The sequence below is a fragment of the Cygnus atratus genome, chromosome 14 (genome assembly GCF_013377495.2).
Source record: "Cygnus atratus isolate AKBS03 ecotype Queensland, Australia chromosome 14, CAtr_DNAZoo_HiC_assembly, whole genome shotgun sequence".
Lineage (NCBI taxonomy): Eukaryota > Metazoa > Chordata > Aves > Anseriformes > Anatidae > Cygnus > Cygnus atratus.
In genome coordinates, this window is record NC_066375.1 from 564099 (window position 1) to 586613 (window position 22515).

Genomic DNA, 22515 nt, shown 5'->3' on the forward strand with positions numbered 1-22515 from the left:
AGCAGTTGCCAATTTCGTTCTTTTTGGGGAAAGCATAAAACATTACATTCACAAATACTGAGATGCAATAGATGAATAGTACAATTTAAATTTGAACACTACACTGAAACTACAGAAGGAAATCTCAAACACTCACTCAAATCTGTGTCATTGCTGATGTTTTTGTGAAGCAGGATTTGAAGAAACAGAGTGAACTGGACAATATTATAGTAGTAACCTGTTGAATCACTTTTTCCATCTCCTCTCACAAAAAGCAGAATATAGAAACTGTGTGGCCTTCAAACATCCTTAAATAAGTGAAGGATGAACTTAGCCACAAATAATTTCTACAGTGAGTGATTGCATATGAAATAAAATGCTACCTTTTTTCAATTAGTAAATGAGGCATTTTTTTCTTTCATAACATTTAATGAAAGTTTGTGTCTTTCCCCCAAGCCTATGATATTGCTAAATAAAACCTGTAACATCTTTTCAATTATAAGCTAACAAATCAATCACATTATAAAAAACAAAACAAGGTAATACAGGTGACACGAAAAGAGGACAGGAAAATACTAATATTCACTTTCTTTCTCTCTTTTTAACCTTCTTAAATAGAAAAGAATCACCACCCCGGTGAACTTGATAATTCTGTAAAAAGTTACTGGGCCTTTGGCTAGCCTGGCATCACAGCTCTTATCTGAAATGTTTTTATAACAAACTTTGCTCACTTTAAATCTTGTGGTTTGAAAAGAAAGTAAAGCTTTTTTTGGCTCATCAACTTTCTTAAATAAATGTTTAAAAGATATAGCTTGAACTATATTCCTAAAATTATACATTTCCAACATCAAGTTTCATCTTCTCCAAGAACGGGATTCATCCTCATCTTCGTCATCATCATCATCATCTTCATGCAAAAATAAATCTGAGGTTTCAGTCTCCTAGATAAAGAAAAAAATGTTTTTAAACAAAGAAGTTCCATGCTGTATCCTAGGAAACTTGTATGACAACACAGCCTCCCCATTGCTCTTCACATCAGGTTCTTGTTTACAGTAAATCTCACCGAAACGCATGCAACTATTTTCCACAAGCTTTAGGGAAAGAACAGTAGTCTCACACATCAAGAAAGGGAAAGAAAGCCAAACTTCAAAGGAAGCAGGAATAAACAACCACCCACCCACTCTGAAACAAGTTTCTGTTAAATGCCTAGGCAGAAAAACCTTTAAAAGCCTTAAAGTGTTCATAATTACAATCTAAGAATATACAGAACTTATCCCTCAGTAGAGAATTAATAAAGTAAAAATATTAGCAGCATGCATGCAAGAATGTGATGTTTATCATCTTAATTTACAAATCTAAGTTTTTGGAGTGGATTTCTTTTTTCTTTCCTTTTTTAAAACATGGAAGTTGTACCTGACTATTTAAGAACAGTTAGGCTTCTGGCTTGCAGACACATATTTTAGGTTGGATATTAGGAAGAACTTCTTTACTGAAAGGGTTGTTAGGCATTGGAATGGGCTGCCCAGGGACGTGGTTGAGTCACCATCCCTGGAGGTCTTTAAAAGATGTTTAGGTGTAGAGCTTAGTGATATGGTTTAGTGGAGAACTTGCTAGTGTTAGGTCAGAGGTTGGACTCTGTGATCTTGGAGGTCTCTTCCAACCTAGATGATTCTGTGATTTCATGGAATTTCTTCAGTAAACAAAAAACCTATCTGAAAAGAGCTCATAGCTTTTAGATTGTTAAAAGAGTCATAACTTTATCAACATATTTTCATACCTCTTCCTTAGGCTCCTCTTCCTCAATTTCTGTTGACACAGAGGGTACCTTAGGTTTGTACCATGATATCTGTAGTCTTCGGTCTTTGAACCGGGATCCCTGGTTAGCAGCCTACATTGTGTTTAAAATGAATATATTTTCAAAAAGAGAATCAAGTAAAGGATTTTTTAAGATCAATAATGAGTAGACCCAGTGAACACCTATCACTGCAGAGGTGTATCAAAATATCTCAAACACATAATAATCATCTGCTTCAGTCTTCAAGAGCAACTTCATTCAAACTTGAGCCTATAAACAATGCTCCTCTACTACCAATCTGAAAAGACTAACAGAGTTCTAAACTGATGGTGACATTGAACCTATGTCAGCAAAAGACCTTTGTTATTAAATTAAACATGAGTTATTTCCCTTTTTAGCAAACTATATGTAAAAGCAACAAATATCTGCACTATCTAGCTTGAAGTAGCAGGATCAAAGCTAGCCCAATTTTAAAAACACAAAAAGGCAGACATGAGTAGTTAATTCTTATTTTGGAACCAGGAAAAAAATCCATTATTCCACTTACATTCTCAGCTTCAGAGCGAGATTTAAAAGTTAGAACAACACTTAGTGGGGAATCCTCTTCTTGAAGGTCTTCAATATCTCCAAATTTCTATAAGAGGAAAAACTGGTTAGGAAAAATAGTAATATTCTCCTCCAGAAACATGATCATCATGCACTACAAATACATTGTTCTGTACCACAGCACTACTGAAACCTTGTTATTTTTTGGACAGAAAAAGAGACAAATCTCAGCTGCGTCATCCAGCAACGCTGCAGCATTTGTACTTGTATTTTTGGGCAAAAGCTCAGACTTACTAACATTCTAATAAGTGGAGATTTATTTTGCAGGAGAAAAGGAGCTATATAGCTGAGAAGTGAATCCAGAGAATTCACCACTTCCTTATCTCTTCTGCCTTTCAATGTTGTACTACTACAGACCTGTTAAGTAAGTCCTTTAGAGCTTATTTACTTGCAAAAGAAGAGATTTGATCAATAGGAATCAAACTTTGCTATATAGCTCCTGAATATGCTAAGTACAGAACATTTTTTTCACGGAACTGGAAAAGAAGTCTAGTATGTCTAGATTAACAGAACATTGCATTTTTAGAAATGGTATACTGCATATAATGGTAAAAATTTGAATGTACACAGCAATGATAGATTTAAAAAAAAAAAAAACAACAAAAAACAAGACAAAACATCAAACTAACAAACACACACACAGATTTATCTATTTATGAAGCATTAGATTATCTCCCTGACAAATTTACTAGGTTTGCAAAGGGAAATATTTTATTCTGGTTAGTGTTACCTGAGGGAAATGTCAAATGTGTTTTTCCTTTATTGTGTTAACTCAGGTCTGATACTAACACATCCATTAACTCAGCTTTCAAACTACCAGCTATTTGCTGCACCACAAGTCTGTAAATAAGTTTAGCTTACAGAATTAGTAAGATGAAGCCATTTGGCTTTTCCTATTAAAGGAATGCATTGGGCAGCTACTGTAAATCAGCTATAAAAGACATTATATTTACATCCTTGATAACTCTTGAAACTGTTTATCCATATCCTGTTCCATGAATTCAGGATAAATTTGTTTGTATTACAGAAATAAAGACTTGCATCTCCAACTCTCATCCCCAGTTTCTCTATTTAACGTAACCTAATACTTACAGAGAAGTGCTGTAACAATTCATCTTTTTCCTCTTCAACAAATCCTCCAACTGTTAGTGCTTTGGGACGATGGTCTACCACCATGTGATTCAACATGCCCCTTCCTCTCCCACCACGACCCCGCCCTCGTCCTCTTCCTTGAGCTGGCATTGTCTTTCCTCGACCAACAGGCAAGATACCTAAACGGGCAGCCTGTTGAAAAGAAGGCAAATAATGTATAAAGCTATCCCCAGTTTGAAAGGATTTAAAACATTTATATATCAAATACATTAAAAACATAAATGCAGACATACTTACTTCTACTTGTAACTGGTTTAGCTTTTTTCGCAGTTCAGTTGTATCTTCTCCAGAGGAAAGTCTTTTATGGAAGTCCAGTTCTGCATCTAGAAGTTCCTTTTGTGCCTTGAAGAAAAATGTATAGAAAGAGAAAATGCGAGGGAAAAGCAGAACATGAATGTCTGCTTTTAATATTTAATTCCACTTCTTTAGCAATAAATTTATACAAGAAATATAGGCAGATCAGCACACGACTTCCACACTTTCCTCCAAATTCAGTTGTTTTACTTGCCTCCATGTCCTTCCCCCCACCTTTTGGAGGGACCCAGAATTCTATGCTTCAGAACAGGAACAAGCTTGAATAAGTTATATGCAAACTAGGTCACCCAAGTTACTTGAAACTACTGCTTGGTTCTCCATAGCTATCACTCAAATTCAAAAATACTGCTGGGAAGTACATTGATCTAACAGTGTGGTGTGCTTTTAGGACACATCATTAGAAATAGTGATAGGAGATTGATGGCCAAGTGTCTTGTACAATAAATACCTCTGTCTTGGACTTTAATTTTGATGGTGTAGAGGTTGCAGATGAAGTTTTTAACTCATCCTTTAATTGAGATATTTTTCCTGCTAGTTCTTTTAAGGTCTTCATTATTTCTGCTCTCTCTTCTGGTTTCATAGCCTTATTTTTCTCCAGCTTGGATATCAACATCTATGTATTAATAAAAGAGCAGGAATATAAAACTTCAGCAAGAACAGCACTGAACAGATGCCTAAAAAATCAGAACACATTTACTGGAAGCCATTCCAAACTTACCTTCTGACATTCTATTTGTTTTTCTAACATCTCCTGCTTCTTTTTCCTCATGTCTTGTTGGAGTTTCATTGCCTCCTGTGAGAAGAAAACCCTTCCAATCAGAAAAAGCAGTCTAGCATTACATGCACTTGTATGTCACATTTTCTTCTTCACGATATATATAAGCAAGGGCCATAATAAAAACTACTAGTCTGTGAACTACACTAGTATTAAACGTATCTGATCTGGAAAATAACAATGAAAAGCTGCCCACTTCCTGTTCTGAAGTAATCTACTATTTTTTTCTTCCCTTCCAACACCCCTTGAATATCCTGTGCTATCATTTAAGTTTTTCATATCTGCAGAGATTAAAACCAGAGAAATGTCAACAACCCCTTATCGCTCGCTCTTAAAAAACAAAACAAAACACACCAATCCTCAATGTGCATCTGCAAAATTGAATCATAAAACCTACACTGATTATGTGTAGAAAGCTACGTAGCAGTACTTGAGGTTTAAGGTGTCTCTCAATCCTTTCTTTTTAAAAGTACTTTGACCACTACACTGTCATCAACATATAGCAAAGTACCTGTTTTTTTTTAAGAGCTTCTTGCACATCATGAGGTTTAGACCCTGCACCTGGCTTCATAGCTGTCTTTAAATTTGAAGTACTGTAAACCGTTTTTGAGTGGCTTGTAGAAGTAGGAAACGTCTGAAATTATAAAAATACACACACACAAACAAAAATATGTAATAGGTTAAAATGAATGTGATACACCACCATCATATAATTTAAACGGAAGATATTCTATGAAACAAACACAAGCTTCCGGATTTATGCAATGAGACAAGAATTAAAATACATGTATAAAGGCATTAGTCTAACTGTCAACTTGCTTGGAAGCAATCATGTTAAACACTTTTGCAGAAAGCATTTTAGCAAGATAATTTATTTTAGTCATCCAAAATTCCCTTTGTATCCCAATATCCACTAGGAACACTGCTGAAGCTGATCTTTTGTATCTGCACGATATTCATCTTGGTAACACAAACTAACATTGCGCTTTCAAACCAAACACTTAAAAAAAAGAAATAAGGCAGTAACAGTCACTTGCATACCTCTTTTCTTACAAGGAAGGACTTCTTTGTGTCCAAGAACATTTGCTGCAGTATGGTATCAGTGCTAATTAAACTGTACCATCTTGAATTCTATACAGAAGGATTCTCTAAGTTTCTAGTACTATTGTTGAAGCACAGCGTGCTTCCCAAATCACTGGGAAAAGCAATTAGATTTATCAACAAAAAGCTGACGTCCCATGTAGGCCGTCAAATTTGTTTAATAGGAAGCACTGCCAAAAATATTTTATGATACTTAAAATAGTGGTACTTTGTTTCTGAAATAATTCTCCCTAGTATATATAAGCAGCTAATGAAACTAAGAAGTGACTGACCATGTTGTATAGAACTTTAGTGATAAAGAAATAATCTACTAGGAACAGAATTTGCACGTTCTATTTGCTAGGTCCCTTTTTCAGCTAACGTGCAAAAGCTTTAAGCGAGTATGAAGACGGTCAGCTTTCATAAACATACCTGAGAATCCTCTACTACAGCCCCAGACTGACTTAAATCAGACTGACTTCCACCTGCTGCTCCAAGGCGACGTTTCACTGGGACTTTATTAAGGACATAGGCACCAGAGGCCAGCGGTTTATTCATTGCCTGTGTATCAACACATATTAAAAAAATGAGAAAGGCACTGCACTCTGCATTTTTAAAGCTAGCAGCTGTCACTTAAGAACACTGATAACCTTCAGCATATCGAAGGTTAATTTATGAAAGCATACCTTTGACATATTGCTATGCATCGTTACGGCTGGAGGCGTGGTCAGGGCTTGCTGCTGAAGGTGAAGCTGGTGATGAAGAGACTGTGAGGGCGACTGCTGCTGTGGTTGCTGCAGCAATGGGGGATTCTGTTCACTTTCTCTGTGCCACAACACCCTTATAAACCGATTGTTTAAAACTGCCTCTGTGCTTGAAATTGCCTTCCTGGCCTCGTCATTAGTTAAGTACTGAATTAGTGCAGCTTCAGGATCATTCTGGAAAGCAACCTAAAACAAAAGTTGATGAAAATACATTAATTCTCGAGAAAGAAAACATCTCAACCAGTCGCAAACCAACCTACAAATAATCCGCAATAACAAGTGGAATATCTAATGGTATTAATAGCTCAAAAATGAAGGTAAATATTCTATATAATTAAAGCCAAGTACATTTTGGCAAATATTACACAATTACAGCAAAGACTATATGCAGTAAAATAAAATCAAATAAAAAATAAAAGAGACTTCTCCACCAAATATCATTGGATAAGCAAAGCACAGTAAACTGCTATTGGGATATGACTGAAGAGACTCTGATACAAAGCCCAAAGCTTTTTATGCTAAACTCCTGAAATAAAAACGTTGTCCAAGGATATGCAGTGCAAAGATTCACCACATTTCCAAAGAAACGTTATCCAGCAATCATGAAAAAGACAAATTTTCTCTAAAAAAATAATCATTACAGAAATAAAAACATACTTCCTAGTTGGACTTTCCAGTACAATATGATTGAGGTAATGTGTTTTAAATGCATTATTTCATTACCATCGTGTAGAAAGCACCACAGTATCTTCTGGGCTAGGCCAAAACTGTCAAGTCAAGAAATAGGGAGGCCTCCCAGGTATCTGTCTATATTCAGACCTCTAACCAAGGACTCTGGAGGCCATTGTTTTGTGTAAACAAAACAAAAGGAAATTAAGTAGTACTTTAACCATGCAACTACCTGTGTTTTGCTTATATAGTGCTTTTCCACTTATAATGCAAGGAACACCACTGAATTGGAGCCAGTTCTAGGATGCAAAATGGTAATAAACTGATGCATAAAGACTCTCCTGTTGCATCATTGCCAAAATCCTAAGAAATAATTCAGGACTTCCATACAAAACAGAATTTGCTAGAAGATCTCTCTCAAAAATTATGCTCAAGTTGCTCAAAAGCCTGATAGATACTGTTAAATCTGCAAGTCTTTCAAATGTAAGAAGACCTTATGAAGGCAGAGAGGACCAAAAGGCTTTTTTGAATTTGATTACCTACTTTTGTTAGTCTTCACTAAGATTTCTCAGAAACAAAGTACAGCTACTGTATTCAAGAAGGCTCCAGGGGAAATAAAATACCCACATGCAGAAATAAAATTGAATTTCGTTTTTTACCTGAATGTTTACAATAGTTCCAAATTTACTGAAGTGTTCGTTGAGCTGTGTAATATTGTTCAGTTCTGGTGGAATTTTCCGAACTTCTAATTTTGTATTAGTATACTGATTCTTTTTCAAAAATCCTGGCTTATTCTGGTTGTTATTTGCTTGCCTAGAGAAAATGAGAGCAAAATAGTCATTCAGAAAGACATAAATGCACCGAAGTAAGGCAGCAATTGTTAATGCACATTTAACTTTTATTTTCTTATTAGAAGTACACACTCTAGAGAGTAACGTCAACTGAACTACTTTTTCCCCCAGTATTTAGTCTCCAATTATTATATAGATTTTCTGACTCAGTCTACTCAAATTACAGGGACTAACGAATTGCTATATTTACAGCACTGACAGCATTAAAGTGCATTCCAGTTAGTCAACTGCAGTCATTAATTCTTACTTTCCCAACCATGGTTTCTTCAGTGGTGGACATTCCATGCTACTTGGAGATCGTTTTCTGCTGTCTGGTTCAAGCACAACTCTAGTTACATTGCTGCTATTATTCGTAATGGGAATGGGAGGTTCAGTCTGGATGATAATATTGGCAGCTGGAGGAAAGGAAAGGAATGGGAAGAAAAGACGTATTATTTATCACAATCAATGGAAACGTTGATAAAGCTTGCATTTAAACAACAAAATTGAGCTGATTTTAAAAACATTAGAAATAAGAAGTTGGTCTGTTCTGTTTATGAAGTTACTTCAGAGATCACTTGCTAGCCTAACTAATCAATCTGAGGAAAACAAGCATTTAGTCCTGCCAGCAGAGGTGGGAGTTTTGACCTTCAAGATTAGTATTTAGTATCAGTTTGAAGAAACAAAGATGAAACTTCATATTGCAGGTACTGAAGCTTTAGGTTCTGCAGACCACCAGCACCACAAAACAAAACAACCCACTACATTCTGAGATTTTGGGTTAGAGTTCTGGAATGTGGCATGGGCTTAATAAACAACCAACTTTCCCTGAATTAACCTTTGATAGTGAAAGGCAACCAAGAACCCATTCCTCCCACTGCTATCCCCTTGCCACCCCTCCATCCAGTTTTCAGCAACAGCAACTGTCAATTAAGCACAGCTACAGCATGAAATTATATTCTCAGAGATGTTACATTTATCATTTGAAACAAATTCTACAAACACAAATCCGAAGCACTAGATCATAATTTGTCAAGTATTTATTACATCCATTTGAAAATTATGCTATTGCTGTTGGTTTCTTGTGTATGCCAAATATTTAGCTCCTAAAAAGAAGTCTGAGTTGTAAATCAATTTTCTGTGTTTTTTATACATGCCAGAGCTCTGCTGATTACACTCGTAGGAAAAAAAGACTAGGCATTTTCAGGCATACAGTTTCAGTCTTACATTGGAGGATGATTTTAGAGTAAACCTTTCAGGTACTTGACAGAGACAGCAAAACAAGTGGCCTGAAGCACCATCACCAAACACATACCCATAGCTTACAACTGGAATGGGTTCTTAGAGAGAATCTGAGGACCAGCAATAAAGACCCAACCCTGCTTTTTTGACATTTATTAAATTGAAAACAGCAACAACAATTTCTGCAATAGTATTTAAAAATATTCCTTATAGGATGAGTCACTGGAAGGGAACATTGGGCAAAAAAACCTCTCTTATCCCACTAAGTAAGAAGCACTGAAGTGTAACAATAAACACTGAAATTTACCAGCTTTCCCCTTACAGATCATGGGGAGAAAGCAGGAAGGAGAAAGAGAGCTATGCCAGCAGAACAAAAATTTCTTTTTTGTTCTCAAGAAGAGCCTTGACTTCTTCTCTACCCTGAAGGAGACTTTGTACATGCCACGCTACATCCACATTCATCCAGCTTATGAATCAGAATTACTTAAACGTAGACTGGAATTGAATTTCTACAGGCTAGGAGAATTAGAATTCTACCTGCAACAATCATCTTAATATAGCATCTGGCTGACAAAGTCAGACCATCAAGTACAAAAACAAGCCATGATAGTTCCCCTCACAACTACCATCGAACCAGACGAGGCAAGTGTTGTGGATCACCACATCTGTGCCCCAGCTCTTAAACACGCCCTTGGCAAATCAGAAGTTTCTTCAAAATGTACTGTTTAAAGTCAACTTCCTGTATCATTGTTCTTTCCAGAAGCAACAGCACTCAAAAAGTACCTTTGTAGGCTAAAGACGAATAAAAACCCAACCAACCAAAAACCACCAAAACAAACCAACCTTGTAACATTTCCAAGCCAGTGGTTATTTTTAATCAATAAGTCTGCTGTTACTTCAATATGGTCATATTAGCATTTTTTTAAAAAGTTGAGATGTCTGAAAATTGCTCTGAAATACTAGATCAGTGAGAAAAAATGTACTGCTTTTAGCCTGAAAAAGGGGTAAATAAGTGTTGACGCTCTTGGACAAAAATAGCAACAGCAATGACTAGAAACCCTTCCTACCTCTTGGATTTGTATCCATCTCCCCAGATGTTAGGCCAATTAGATTTGGACGCTGCGTTTGTGCTCTTGTAAAGAACTGTCGATATTGAGATCTACCAGCACTGGTAATACTAGGAGCTTCAGGGTTATAGCCATCTGGCTCATATGTATCTATAAAAAAAGGAGAGAAATGAAAGAATTTTTCAAATGAGTTTAAGACTCAGGGTTAATTTTCCTTTAAGGAAACGCATGGATGTCCAAGAATCAGAAGTTGTTCTGGACAAAGAGAAGAGAGAAAAGAGGTTGTAGAACCAATGTGTGTAGCTATTTAAAGCCCTCATCTCACCTTTATGCCTAAGTCTATTTGGGCATATTCTCCTTCAATGATTGTTACTGTTTGTACGAAGTGCATAGATCACAACTACTGAGTACTGATGAAGTGCCTGAAAAAGAAGTGAGGTGCCTGTATCACATCCTTCACTAAGTCTGACAGTGTTTCACGGGGAGCAACAAAATATTTAGTTTGAGCATTTATTCTTACATCTTATCCTAAGATGTACAGAGATTTTGAGTCTTTGTTGCGCTAACAGATCATGTTACTTCAGGGAAGGATTTTTGGAAAAGAATGCACTTAAATGATTCCAATCAAGGCAAGTTGAGAAATCAGGTGATTTGACCAATACTTACCTATTAAATTATCTTAATTTATGTGAGATTAGCTGCCTACCTTCATTAAGGTATTATGATTACTTAACTACAAGGGATAACTGTGAGAACACAAGATGACAGAATTGACTCGTGTTGTTCCTCTAGTCCGAGGTACATCAAAGATGATGTATTCTTCCAACAATAAAAAGGAAAAGCTATATAAGAGCTTGAATGAATAAAACCCACGAAAAACCTCCGGAGAAACACAGCATATCCTGGAACAGAAATGGGTGCCAATACAGGGGGATCCAACAGACCTGAAGCACTCTACATGTCAGCTCCTTATTCTAAAGGACAATGAAGACTTGACAATTTAAAACAGATGCCTCAAAACTTCAATGCTGATGTTTTGTCATGCAGCGCTGACTCTGCAGTCAGCAGTTTCAGATTCTGCCAAGAACTTTCATTAAACTCGTGTGAGCTGAACTACAAGTTCCTCTTCCAAGATCCTTCATGCAATTGCAAGAGAGCAATCAGCAGTTTAACCGTAACAGTCCAAGAGACGGACATGAGAATCAACCTCCACACAGGTTTTGGAGAAGAGAATTATGTAGCACAATTAAAGTCAAAGATGCCCTGTGAGTTACAACAGATAGAATCACTCCTGAGAAGAAGCTCTGAAGCTCAAAGAATCTGATGGTAGCATGGCCTGACAGCATTTGGAGACAACTGAACAGAGATCCTAACAAGATATTTGAGTGACTGACGTTCTAAAAAGCATGGAATTCACGAAGGAAATGACATGGACCATAAACTGGAGCTCTCCTTTGAATAAAATCCAGAATATTTATGTTAAAAAAGAGCTAGGAATATTATAATTACTTATTATATTATTTATAATATTCCAGAAAGGTATATTATAAAACACTGAGATTTTAATCGCCTTAGTTTGCTCACATAAAACATGAAAATGTCATTACTGTTTTCATTATCAAAGATATATAAATTTGATTTGATTTAAATTGAACGATTTGGGGTTCTCCAGTTATTTTGTTATTCCTTTCATAAAAAAAAAATAAAGTGCTCTGTAAGGAAGATGTCATGTCCATTGAAAGCAGTCTTTTTTTATTTTTTAAGTTAGAAAGCTAGGATTAAGTCAATTCTGGAAAAAAGAGAAATAAAATACTAATGCATATGAAGAACCTAGAGAAAATTTTGGTACACAGATGAGAGAAAAAAGTCTCTCATATGAAGTAGTAGCCAAAATTGGGTAGGAATAAAGACCAAGTTAAACAGTAATTACAGGTTTGCAGATGCATCTTTTCTGTACTGATGTTCTACTAAACAGCTAGAAGATAAACGTTTTTCTTATGCTACCGTTTTATTATTTTGAAAATATGAAACCAAAAAGAAGCTCCTGACAAATGAACTTTTCTCAGACAGTGACAGAACACTACTGCTATTTCACACAGTAATAGCAGATGATGCACTGACCACAAGGAAAGCCATCAGACTTCTTTTTAGATTTGTATTCACTGGAGGAAGATAAAGGTAATTACTTCCAATTACACAAGCAGAGGAACTTTTAAATTTACATGCCAAGCAGATTTAAAAAAAGAAATTTGCTTACGTTCTGTTACTGTGTACAGGAGGTTCTGGGGTAACGGAGGAGGTAGCCTTGCTCCTACAGAGGCAAGACTGGGCACTGCACTTGTCCCAGGCTGGTCACGATTATTTATCAAACTTGACTGTGTTAAAGGTGGTCCTACAACGACATCATAGAATCAGTAAGACTCCACAGATTAAATGTACAAACAATTCTGTGCAATTTGTTTATTCCTTGTAAATAATCACAATCCTACTACATCAAAATTGTTTACCACGGATAAGAAGTTCCATTTTGCTAAGTTACTCTGATTCCAACACTTTCTCTCTTTCCCAGAAAGAACAAAGCTTTAAGCCTAAGGAGGGGAAGGGAAAAGAAAAAAAGAGACTTTTCTTCCCCAGAGCTTTATTACTGTTAGAGCTTGCATTAGCTAAAGCAGCTCCTCCCTCAGCTCTGCCATGGAGAATCAAGGATTGCTCAGAGCAAGACATACCAGCAACATTTAGATTACAGTTCTAGAACAAAAAACTACAGGGCAAAAGGCATTAACAGGGAAGGAATCTGTCTAATTTGTGTTTTGTTTGTACCATATACAATACACATGCTTCTACTTACTATGTAGCCAAAGAGGGGCAGTGAATTAATCCTATGCAACCTACTAAAACACACCTACAATCAGAGAACTCTGAACAGCAAGCCAACTCAGTACCCACTAAAAGGCTCAGGCAAAGTTTTGCGTAAGTTATCTTGTTAATTAGAAAAGCTTGCTTTAGATAAGGTAAATGTAGTATTTCCTACCTTTGCCATTTTAAGCTTTTGCTACTAGGGTTTGTGAAAAAAAGTAATCCAAGGAAACAAAAGCAGGAATAAGACTAAGTGTGTATGAACAGATATAATCTACAGGTGCCTTTCACGTAATTGTAGCCAGGCACAGTTTCACCAGAAGCACCACTGTTTTTGAAATAAAACTAGCACAAACAACAACTGTATTCCCCAAGATTAATTTCATAATTCATTTTTCTACTACCACTGTAAAATGTTTTCTAGAAGCCTGCCCACTAATTGCTTTGTGTTAACCCTATATGAAAACTATTCCTTATCCCATAACTGCTGCTACTTGTTACAACTATGACAGCACGTATTGTGTAACTGCAGTCAAGAGTACTGAAACAGAGTAATCATATATCCAATATACTAAGATTTTTCTCCACCGAATTTACAATGTAATATGCAACGAGATAACAAAAAAGGCTGAACAGACTTAGATCACTGTTGAGCTAAGAGATCTCAGATGCATAAGGTATCTGCTGCTAAAAACAACACATAGTGTAGTACAAACACAGATTTATTAGAACTTTCAATAGATTAGATCTCAACTTTTTTTCATGAGAAAAAAAATTTCCTTTCCAGAAAGAGCCATCATTTTAACTTTGTGACATATAGTAACACAGAAAAATGTTTTAACTTACTTGGTACAGGAAGCACAACAGGAGGTGGTGCCTGCGGATGAGCTTGTGGTACTGGCATCCTCATACTGCGAGCTGGACCTGGCATCGGAGGCAAAAGCATACCAGGAGGAGGAGGAAGTCCAGGAGGTGGTGGAGGAAAAGGAATCATACTTGGCAAGGAAACTTCATCTACTACTAAAGGATCGTTTCCATGATCAAACTGGCAAAGATCACCAAGTACACAAAACCCTCTCTCTGCAAAACAAGAAAATTAATTATCTTCTTAGAGGGAAAAAAAATTAGTTGTCAACAATTAATGTCATCTCAGTTTTTGCTGGAATTTCTTACTAAAGAAAACATACAATCAATGACTTAACATTATCAGATGAGGTTTCAAAATAATTCCAATTATGGTAATCTTCCATAAAAGCATACAGACAAATATATGTATCCATAAGAAAAGCCGTGGAAGAACAAAGCATGCGTATGTACCATGTTTTACATTAAACACGTATAGTGAAATCTTTTTCAGAACTGCCAGTCATTAAGTTATTTGCCAAGGCAAATATGTAGTGTTGTGAACAAAATCCATGTTCTATCCACCAGCTGTCAGAGTACAAATGAACTGCTTCCAGCAAGATTAGTTCCTTTCCCAGTAAAATACCGGTCATTCGTGCATTTTTACATATAAAGGTACACCACAAGCTACTGCATTTTGACTTGCTACACTTAACTTGAATACCTAAAAAAAAAAGTTACAGAATTATTGAAACTAGGTAGGAAACAGAAGACTAGGAAACAGTTTACCATCATAATCTCGACATCTTCTTTTAGGTGGAGGGTTTCTGCCAAATGAACTGGGATTGCTATGATTGTTATAATAATTTGACCAGCTCTCTGTTGTGTTTTCCAAATGGTGCGCAGGTGCAATTACAGTAACAGCACTGGGAATAGATTGTGCAGAAGAATACTGTTCAGTAGAGTTACTTGGAGACACAGAAACTGGATTATACGAGCCTTCAACATCATTTCTTTCACTCTTGAATTTTGATCTCTCACGGTGCTCTGCTTAGAAAACAAACCAAAAACAAATTAGGTACATCTTCATACTTTGTTCTGTGTATTAGAGACCTGAAAAAAAGATATTACACAACAATATAGAAGTTTACTTAAATATTCAGTATTTTGGATGTTAAATTGTTCTTAAAGCAGATTAGTCTTACCAATGGAAGACAAACTAAATATAGTGCAAACAGGGTTTTAACTTCAGAAACCTAGATGTTTTCTTTGCAAAATGAACATTCTTTCCTCTACTCCTTATCCCTTCTTGGATTACAGCTTTCTTTTGAAGTAGAAAGGGGGAGAAAAGCAACAAACCTCCACCCACCAGTAACTAAAGTGGTCTCAACACACTTTAAAACGTGTAGTAATCTGTGCCTCTTAGTTTTCCAACAGTTCTGAATTAGCCCTAAAAGCACAACGGATCATGTGGTAACCACCTTGAATTAGAAAGAAAACTTCTCTAAAAATACACAAAGTGAAAAGGAGATTTATACTACTTAGCAAAAAGTATAGTACATCTTTGAAAAATCAACAGCTTTGTTAACACATACAGCACATAAATATCAGCTACTGATATACACCTGTGGATAAATTAAGAGGTTAGTGCAGAACACAATTCCCTTAATTATTCTACTTTGAAGAACAGCATCTTAATGATTTCAGCAACACAAAGTTCTCAAAATTTGCTCAGACTGCTCAAGGACATCTACAGCCTGCTAGACCGTACAGTATGTAGGAGTCACCACACATCACTGACATTAGATCTTCTCCTAAAGCAACACCTTGAGTACTCACCAACATTTCTGCTCGAATCGCGGTCTTTGCTTCTACCCCTACTGCGGCTACGACTTCGACTTAACCCTCTGCTTTTACTACGACTTTTACTCCTGCCTCGTCGCCAGCTGGACTTGTCTCTGTACAAGTCACTCCTGTCGTAGTATCTGTCATAGTCCCTCCATTTTCCATCATCTCTCTTTTTCTCTCTGGTTCTAGAAAAACACATATGTAGACCATATTTACGAAAAGAGAAACCCAATTCAAAAACAAGTTTGCAAGTTAACATACTGTTTGTACATCCTGTCCAGTTTAGACAGCAAAAAAACCATTTGAATCAGAATTTCCCCAATTACACAGAAAAATACAGAAGCACTCATTCATAGAAACCAGCTACAAGAGGACTAATAAAAAAAGGAAAGGTGAAAAAGTTATAGATGAACAGAACAAGTTCTAAAAACAATGTTGACAGTGTCTGTTGGGGGGGGAGGTATAGGGAAAGGGCAGTAAGAACACTGCCGCACCCCAACAATGCTTTTCATTTATATAACAAGGGAAAGAACGGAACTGAGAGCATCCCTAGGTATTAACATTTGAAAAGTACTGTCACTTTTCCCAAAGAGACTAACATCTAGTGAAGGATTCTCATGCACGAGATCAGCATAGAAACACATTTCAGACAGAGAACAGTGGGAAGGAAATCATTGCTTCTGTGAAAATCCTAAGAAAGAGGTAAAAATCATCAGTTAAAGACTGCCAGCAAATACAGAAGGAGATATCAGCATTTTGGTTCAACTACTAGCCTTTGTTCACTGGAATCTGCACGGCTTCTCTGTGGACTAGAATGTTTCTTCTTTCTGCCATCCCGCTCTTCTTCAACAGATTCTTGAAAATTCTGTTTAAGAGACAGCCACCAAGTAAGCATGAGCATAATTTTTTTTTTTGTTTAAATGAAAAGAAAAAGACCAAGATTAACTTCATATCACAGTTAGTATCTTGTATAAAACAACATTTTAAGTATTACTTGCACAGAATACCTAAGCACTTCAAGTAATCACACTGCAGAGGTTGATGGGCTTTGTGCTTTAAATCTTTTAGGATTTTCTCTAGAGGAGAGGCTCCAAAGTAAAGCTACTTTCAAATTTTGCTTTTAAACAGGATTCACAACAGACAAATATTATACCCACTTTCTATCCCATTAGAATAAGCAATTATACAAACCAGGCATTTTCTGAATCTCGTAGCAGGAACACAACTAAGGAGAACTACTACTCTCCATGTAGACAGGCCAGTAATTCACATTTTGAAACAAACGCTTTAAAGCCAAAAAAAAAAAAAAAAAAAAAGCCCGACAAAAAAACAAACTTGTTCACATAGTTGAAGTAATCACATTTCTCACTGGCCTCAACAAAAGCAGTATTAGAAGTCTGTCAGTTTCCCCAGTCCTGTAAATCTGTTTGAACGCATTTTGTACATTTTCATGCGTTTGCTGCCATTTTACTTTGCTTAGAAGGTACTGTAAATTTGGGTGGCAAAAGCTTCCCTGCAATAATATTTAAGAGTTTTTCAAGTCAAAACAATACTAAAAGGCAGGCTTGTATAAGATAAATCCATCCTTGTTTAGGATTATCTAGAAAGAATTGGTAGAAACACTCAAGAATTGGCTTGACAAGGCTCTGGATGGCCCAGTTTAAGGTCCTGCTTTCAAAACAAGATTGGATGACTTCATCTCCAGGAGCCCCTTCCAACCTAAGCTTCTCTCTGATTGCATCCTTATTTTATTCTGTGCTCTCCATTTCAAGGAAATATGCAATACTCTGAGCTGTGTGACGAAACATAAGTTCCTAAGGTAGAAATAGCTACTAAATGTCCTGATCCTGTAAAACTGTCACACAAAACTGTCCTAAATATCTTCCTTCGTCCTCCTTCCAACCCGCAAACAAAGCCAAACAAAACAAAGACCCAAACCAACCAACTACACCAAATGATCCCTCCGCCACCGTTAATGCAGTGGTTAAGTTGGCAGAAGATAATTCTAAAAAAATTGTTAGAAGTTATGATAGTTCTTTTAAGAACTAATTGGCAAACTATTGTTGTCTTATATAGTTGCAAATGATGCACTTCCATCACCAAAGCTACTTCAATAAATTGTTGTGATAATTCTGGATCTAATTCTCAAAGAAACAAGGACATAAGAAATGAAAGAAAAGACTAAATAGCAACTTTGATTTAAATCAATTGATGAATCACATTCAAACAGCATCTGCATTCCACAATACAATATAATACAACTTTGTTTTGGTTGACCGACAGATTTTGATCTATTGTTTGTCACCTTCGTGACCATCTGCCAGCTTAAACACTGAAGACAGAACAACTAATTCCAGCAAGGTCTTTCTCTCATCTTACTTGAGGCGTATAGACAAAAGCATAAATCTGAATACCCATTCAGAATACTTCTCTGAAAACAACGCTCGTTATAGTCCATTTCTAAATAAAGAATGACAGTTTTTGCTTTCAGCACTTCAAGACATAAGCATCCATGGAGCAAGGGGGAAAGAATTAGAGTATTAATTTTTCCCTGACTGCATTTACATCTTTCCTATAGCAACTAAAACACACATGCAGCCTAGAGTATCTTGTGAATAGTGATGTGTGTATGGAAATGAAGAACATTTATTTCAGTAGCAATTTTTCCCCAACTCTCTCTCAAAGCTGGGGCATTAGGATGCAATAAACACAGAGATCTCCTCCCTTAGAACACTGCCGACATAGAGAATAATATACCATGGAGAACTGAGAGCACAGGATTATACAAGATAGAAGGGGTTTAGATAACTACAGAAATATTACTTCGCTTTCTCATACACTTGATTGCTTTAAATTTTGTTAATAAAGCTTAAAAACAAGACAAATGCAAGAACTGTTGGCAAATGAGTGGTACCTCATTTTTTTCAGTAACTAACCCTTGATATAGAGGCTGCCATATTTCACTGATTTCGAGTATTACAGAAGACATTCATAGTAATTTTTATTCCTTACAGAATATACAAAATTGAAACAGGAAATGATTTGGAATGTTTTTCCTTCTTTTTCATCTTAAATCCTTTCAAATCCCTGTCAGCTTATATTGCCAGGGACATCTGAATAGGATTTGTGAATGATATTAACCTAGATAAAAGTAAGATGTTCTTTCTGAATGATCACCTTCCATTTTCATTCAGATGCACAGAGACAAAAAAAAAAAGATTACTAGTCACGACAAAATGGATTTTGCTTTTGCATTTTGCCTCACAGGTGTTACAGCAGGGATAATCTGAAAATTAGAAACAGGTAGAGGAAAAAAAAAAAAGGTTACCTCCTCCTTGACTTCTTCTTTTTCCTGACTTGCAGGCTTCGCTTCTACTTTCGTGGGTTCAAGAGAAGGAAGGTAACTCTTTGTGTACAGACTTTCAAAAAGTTTATCTACAAAACCTGAAGTTTCTGAGGATAGAGACGACAAGAAAATATTACATACTGATTTAAGTTCATTGTTTGGAATGGCTTTACCAGAAAAGTCCACAAAAACAGTCATCTGGGTAGACTGCTTAAATCAGGAGCAGCAATGCCTTAGGTTAATGAACATTAGTTCCATTCGAGGAGATGGAATTCCAAGACAAAAGAAGAGACTTTTCCTTCAATCACATTTACAACTTTGGAATGTTCTAAGGGCCAAGTGTGACTGAAACTTATGATCAAATCCACAGTTAGTCCGCTAGCTACAGAGTGAGCGGTTTCTTTTAACACATTGAATTTGATACAAATTGCCCTGAGAAGCTCATCAGAAGCCTGAAAGATCAACGTGGGGCAGGTTTTCAGAAGTTATCAGACATCCGATACAGAAACGTCTGGCGGCACGACATGTGTTTTAAAACCAAATCAAGTGTTAGCTTTTATTTTAGAGGATTTCCTCCCACCCACTGTGAACACGACAGGCTACAAAAATCATCTTGTGGGGGAAAAAAAAAACAAACACAAAACCACAAGATTTTTATTCCTTCACACTCTGTAAGAAATAATCAATTTATGGATAACCAGAAATATTTTGAATGAAACAATAGTATATCATTCTCCCCCTCACACACAGTGAAACGAAAACCAGGAAACAAAAGATAAAGAAGTGTAGAACACAGTACCTTTTTGCAGAAAGACGTCCAGCTGATCAGCACAGAAAGCTTTCAGCTCTTTCTCTGGTTTGTCTTTCTTAACTAACGCCACAACATAGTTGGCTAAAGCCGACGGGTCTGCATCACATCTATGGAGAGAAAGAACCATTCTTGATTCTGCTGAAGAATGCCCAAAGCACTGCATGTTGGACAGGTGCTGGTACAGGAGGGCCACCGAAGAAAGCCCAGCAACAGACACCGGATGCTGTTCTGACACCCGGTATGAACACAGCTGCACCGGGATGTCTGTGACAGCAATTTTTTTCCCCAATTACAGCCAGATACTTTAATCGCCTTGTGACCACCTCCCACGCCCTGCCACACCTGGCAGCCTTCCCGGTCTTTTGCCCCTTCCTCGGGTTTGCTTTGGAAGAGCCACCTTCCTGCCTTGTTTAACGAGGACCCAATTCTAGGGCAACTGAGCAGACGTCGTTGTTTCTTAGTTCCTCAGAGCATCACAACCAGCACCCAGTGTGACCGTACCAGAGTAGTAGAGCAACTTCCCGGAAAATCACCGCATGACTACTTTGAAGTACTACAGGGGCTTTACAGTACTAAATCAGTATTACAGCTCCTCATTCTGCCTCTCTTGGAAAACATGCAGATGCAAGCTATCAGAGGGTAGGTAGGACCCCAGAAGAGTTTGATGATTTATTTTTAAATTAACATTTAAAAACAGGAGCAATTTTTTTTTTAAATAATGTTAACCATGGAAACACAGGGAAATAGCATAGGGTGTGTAGACCCCCAAATTATCTCAAATAATAAAAAAAATACACAAACTAACAAATGTAAAGAAAAATGCAGATGACAACTGGTTAAAGACAAAATTCCCAATGAACTGTCAGTCAGGCAGCTCGATTCCAAATTAATTTGCTTGTTTCCAAGATCTGATGAAAGCCGTGTTAAACACAGCAATTAACAACAAAGAAACCACAAATTTACAGATCGTACAATTCTCACGCACACATCCACTAAAATAAACAAACCGTATTTAATATATTCTGTGGCAGTGCCCACGCCAGCTGACTCTGACCCTTCTGTTTTAAATAAAGGAGATGATCCATCCCTTCGGGACCTCGCCCATCTTTTTCTCCGCGCGTAAATTTCTCCTAGGATTTCACACCGCACCGCAGCAACCTGTGCGAGGTGCGAGCACGCTGTGCCGGGTTAGCCACGTTGTATCTTCACGTCCGAATCCCAGACCGTTTGGGCCAAGCAGGGCATCCCCTGCCACCAACCCTCGCCCCCAGCTCGACTCCTCGCGCTGCAGCCCGGGCCCCACGGAGCGCGGGGCGGCAGGCGGCAGGCAGGGCCGCACGGGAGCGGGAGTCACGCCGCAGCCCGCACAGGCTTTCAGAGGGGTCTGGCCAGGCGTCAGAGAGCCGCGGTCTCGACAAGAGAGACGCGAACAACACCTGGCCGAGGAAGCGCTCCGCCGGGGCCGCGTCGCCTGAAGCGCCGTCCGGGCGCACACGGAAACGCGCGCGCACCCGCGGAGCCGTGCGGGAACAGGCGCGGGGCGGGGGCGGAGGGGCGTTCAGCTGGGCCGCGTCAGACGAAGCCCCCGGGGCGCCGCCGCAGCGCTTCCTGCGGCCCAGCGCACGCCCGGGCCCCCCCCCGGCGCTCGGACGCCGGGCGCCGCTCACCGCGCGGGCCGGGAACGGGCCGGGCCTCGGCCGCGCTCCCCGCGGGTCCGTACCCGGCCGGCCGGCGCCGGGCAGCGGCGGCGCTCAGCCCGCGCGGGGCTCCCGGGGCTGCTCCTCGGCGCACGGTGACGGGGCGGCCCCGCTGCGCTCCCGGGCCCGGCCGCGGGGGCACGGCGCGAGCGGCCGCTCTGCTGCCGGCCCCGGGCGGCCGAGCCCCGGCGCGGCTCGGCGGGGAGCCGCGGGCCCGGGCAGGCCCCGCGCAGCGCCCGGCGGCCCGGCCCGGCTCGGCCCGGCGGCCGCCCCCGGCCCCGCCGCACGGCTGCGCCTCCGCGCGGGGCACGCGGCCGGGCCGGGCCGGCCCTCACCGAGCGCTGCCCGCGCCCGGCCCCAACGGCCCCGAGCCCGGCCCGCCACAGCCGGGCCCCTCCGGCCCCGCGGCAGCCCCAGGCGATGACGGGGCGGCGGTGCCGGCGTGCGGCGGTGGGGACGGCCCCGGCCCCCCGCGGCCGCCCCGGCCCCGGCCCCGGCCCCCTCCGCTCCGCTCCGCTCCCCGCCCCGCCGCCCGTCCCGTCCCGTCCCGTCCCGCCCGCCGGCCCCGCGGCGCTCACATGGGCTCCAGCAGCCTGGCCAGCCAGGACTTGAGCGCCTCCACGTTCTCTATGATCATGGCGCCGCCGCCACCATCGCCCCCGGCCCGCGGCGGTTGCTGCCCCGGCCCCTCCCCCCGCCGAGGCCCGCTCCAGGAACCAGCCGCCGGCCGCCGCGCAGCCTGCCGGGCGCAGCCGGGGCGGGGCCGGGCGGCCGCGAGCCAATCGGGCGGCGGCGCCGCCGCGCGGCGGGCCAATGGCGGCCGCCGGGAGCGCGACCCGA

General features: G+C 39.6%; 1 protein-coding gene across 4 annotated transcripts; it reads right to left on the reverse strand.

Moving 5' to 3' along the window:
- Positions 1-387: 387 nt before the first annotated feature.
- On the reverse strand, positions 388-22406 carry RBM27 (RNA binding motif protein 27). 4 transcript variants are annotated; one of them, XM_035560598.2, is made up of 21 exons: positions 22254-22406; positions 19967-20085; positions 19150-19274; positions 16595-16686; positions 15813-16006; positions 14763-15023; positions 13977-14210; positions 12532-12666; positions 10275-10424; positions 8234-8381; positions 7795-7948; positions 6389-6652; positions 6135-6263; positions 5134-5256; positions 4566-4640; positions 4296-4460; positions 3770-3874; positions 3473-3664; positions 2322-2408; positions 1757-1867; positions 388-920 (listed from the first exon to the last, which is right to left on the reverse strand). In XM_035560598.2, exons 1-21 carry the CDS (start codon positions 22310-22312, stop codon positions 834-836), a joined length of 3009 nt encoding a protein of 1002 aa, XP_035416491.1. In that variant the 5' UTR covers positions 22313-22406; the 3' UTR covers positions 388-833. The 4 variants fall into 4 exon arrangements, with proteins under 4 accessions (XP_035416491.1, XP_035416492.1, XP_035416493.1 ...); XM_035560599.2 differs by having other exon boundaries at positions 14763-15020; positions 22254-22405; XM_035560600.2 differs by lacking the exon at positions 10275-10424.
- Between the last annotated feature and the right edge of the window lie 109 nt (positions 22407-22515).

Excerpts from the sequence above, each read along its gene's own strand:
- RBM27 (XM_035560598.2), bottom strand. The coding sequence starts at position 22,312 with ATGATCATAGAGAACGTGGAGGCGCTCAAGTCCTGGCTGGCCAGGCTG. Across the intron at positions 2,409-3,472 it reads AATTGTTACAGCACTTCTCT|AAATTTGGAGATATTGAAGA; the intron begins GTAAGTATTAGG and ends TTCCTCTTATAG. Across the intron at positions 1,868-2,321 it reads CTCGCTCTGAAGCTGAGAAT|GCTGCTAACCAGGGATCCCG; the intron begins GTAAGTGGAATA and ends AACACAATGTAG.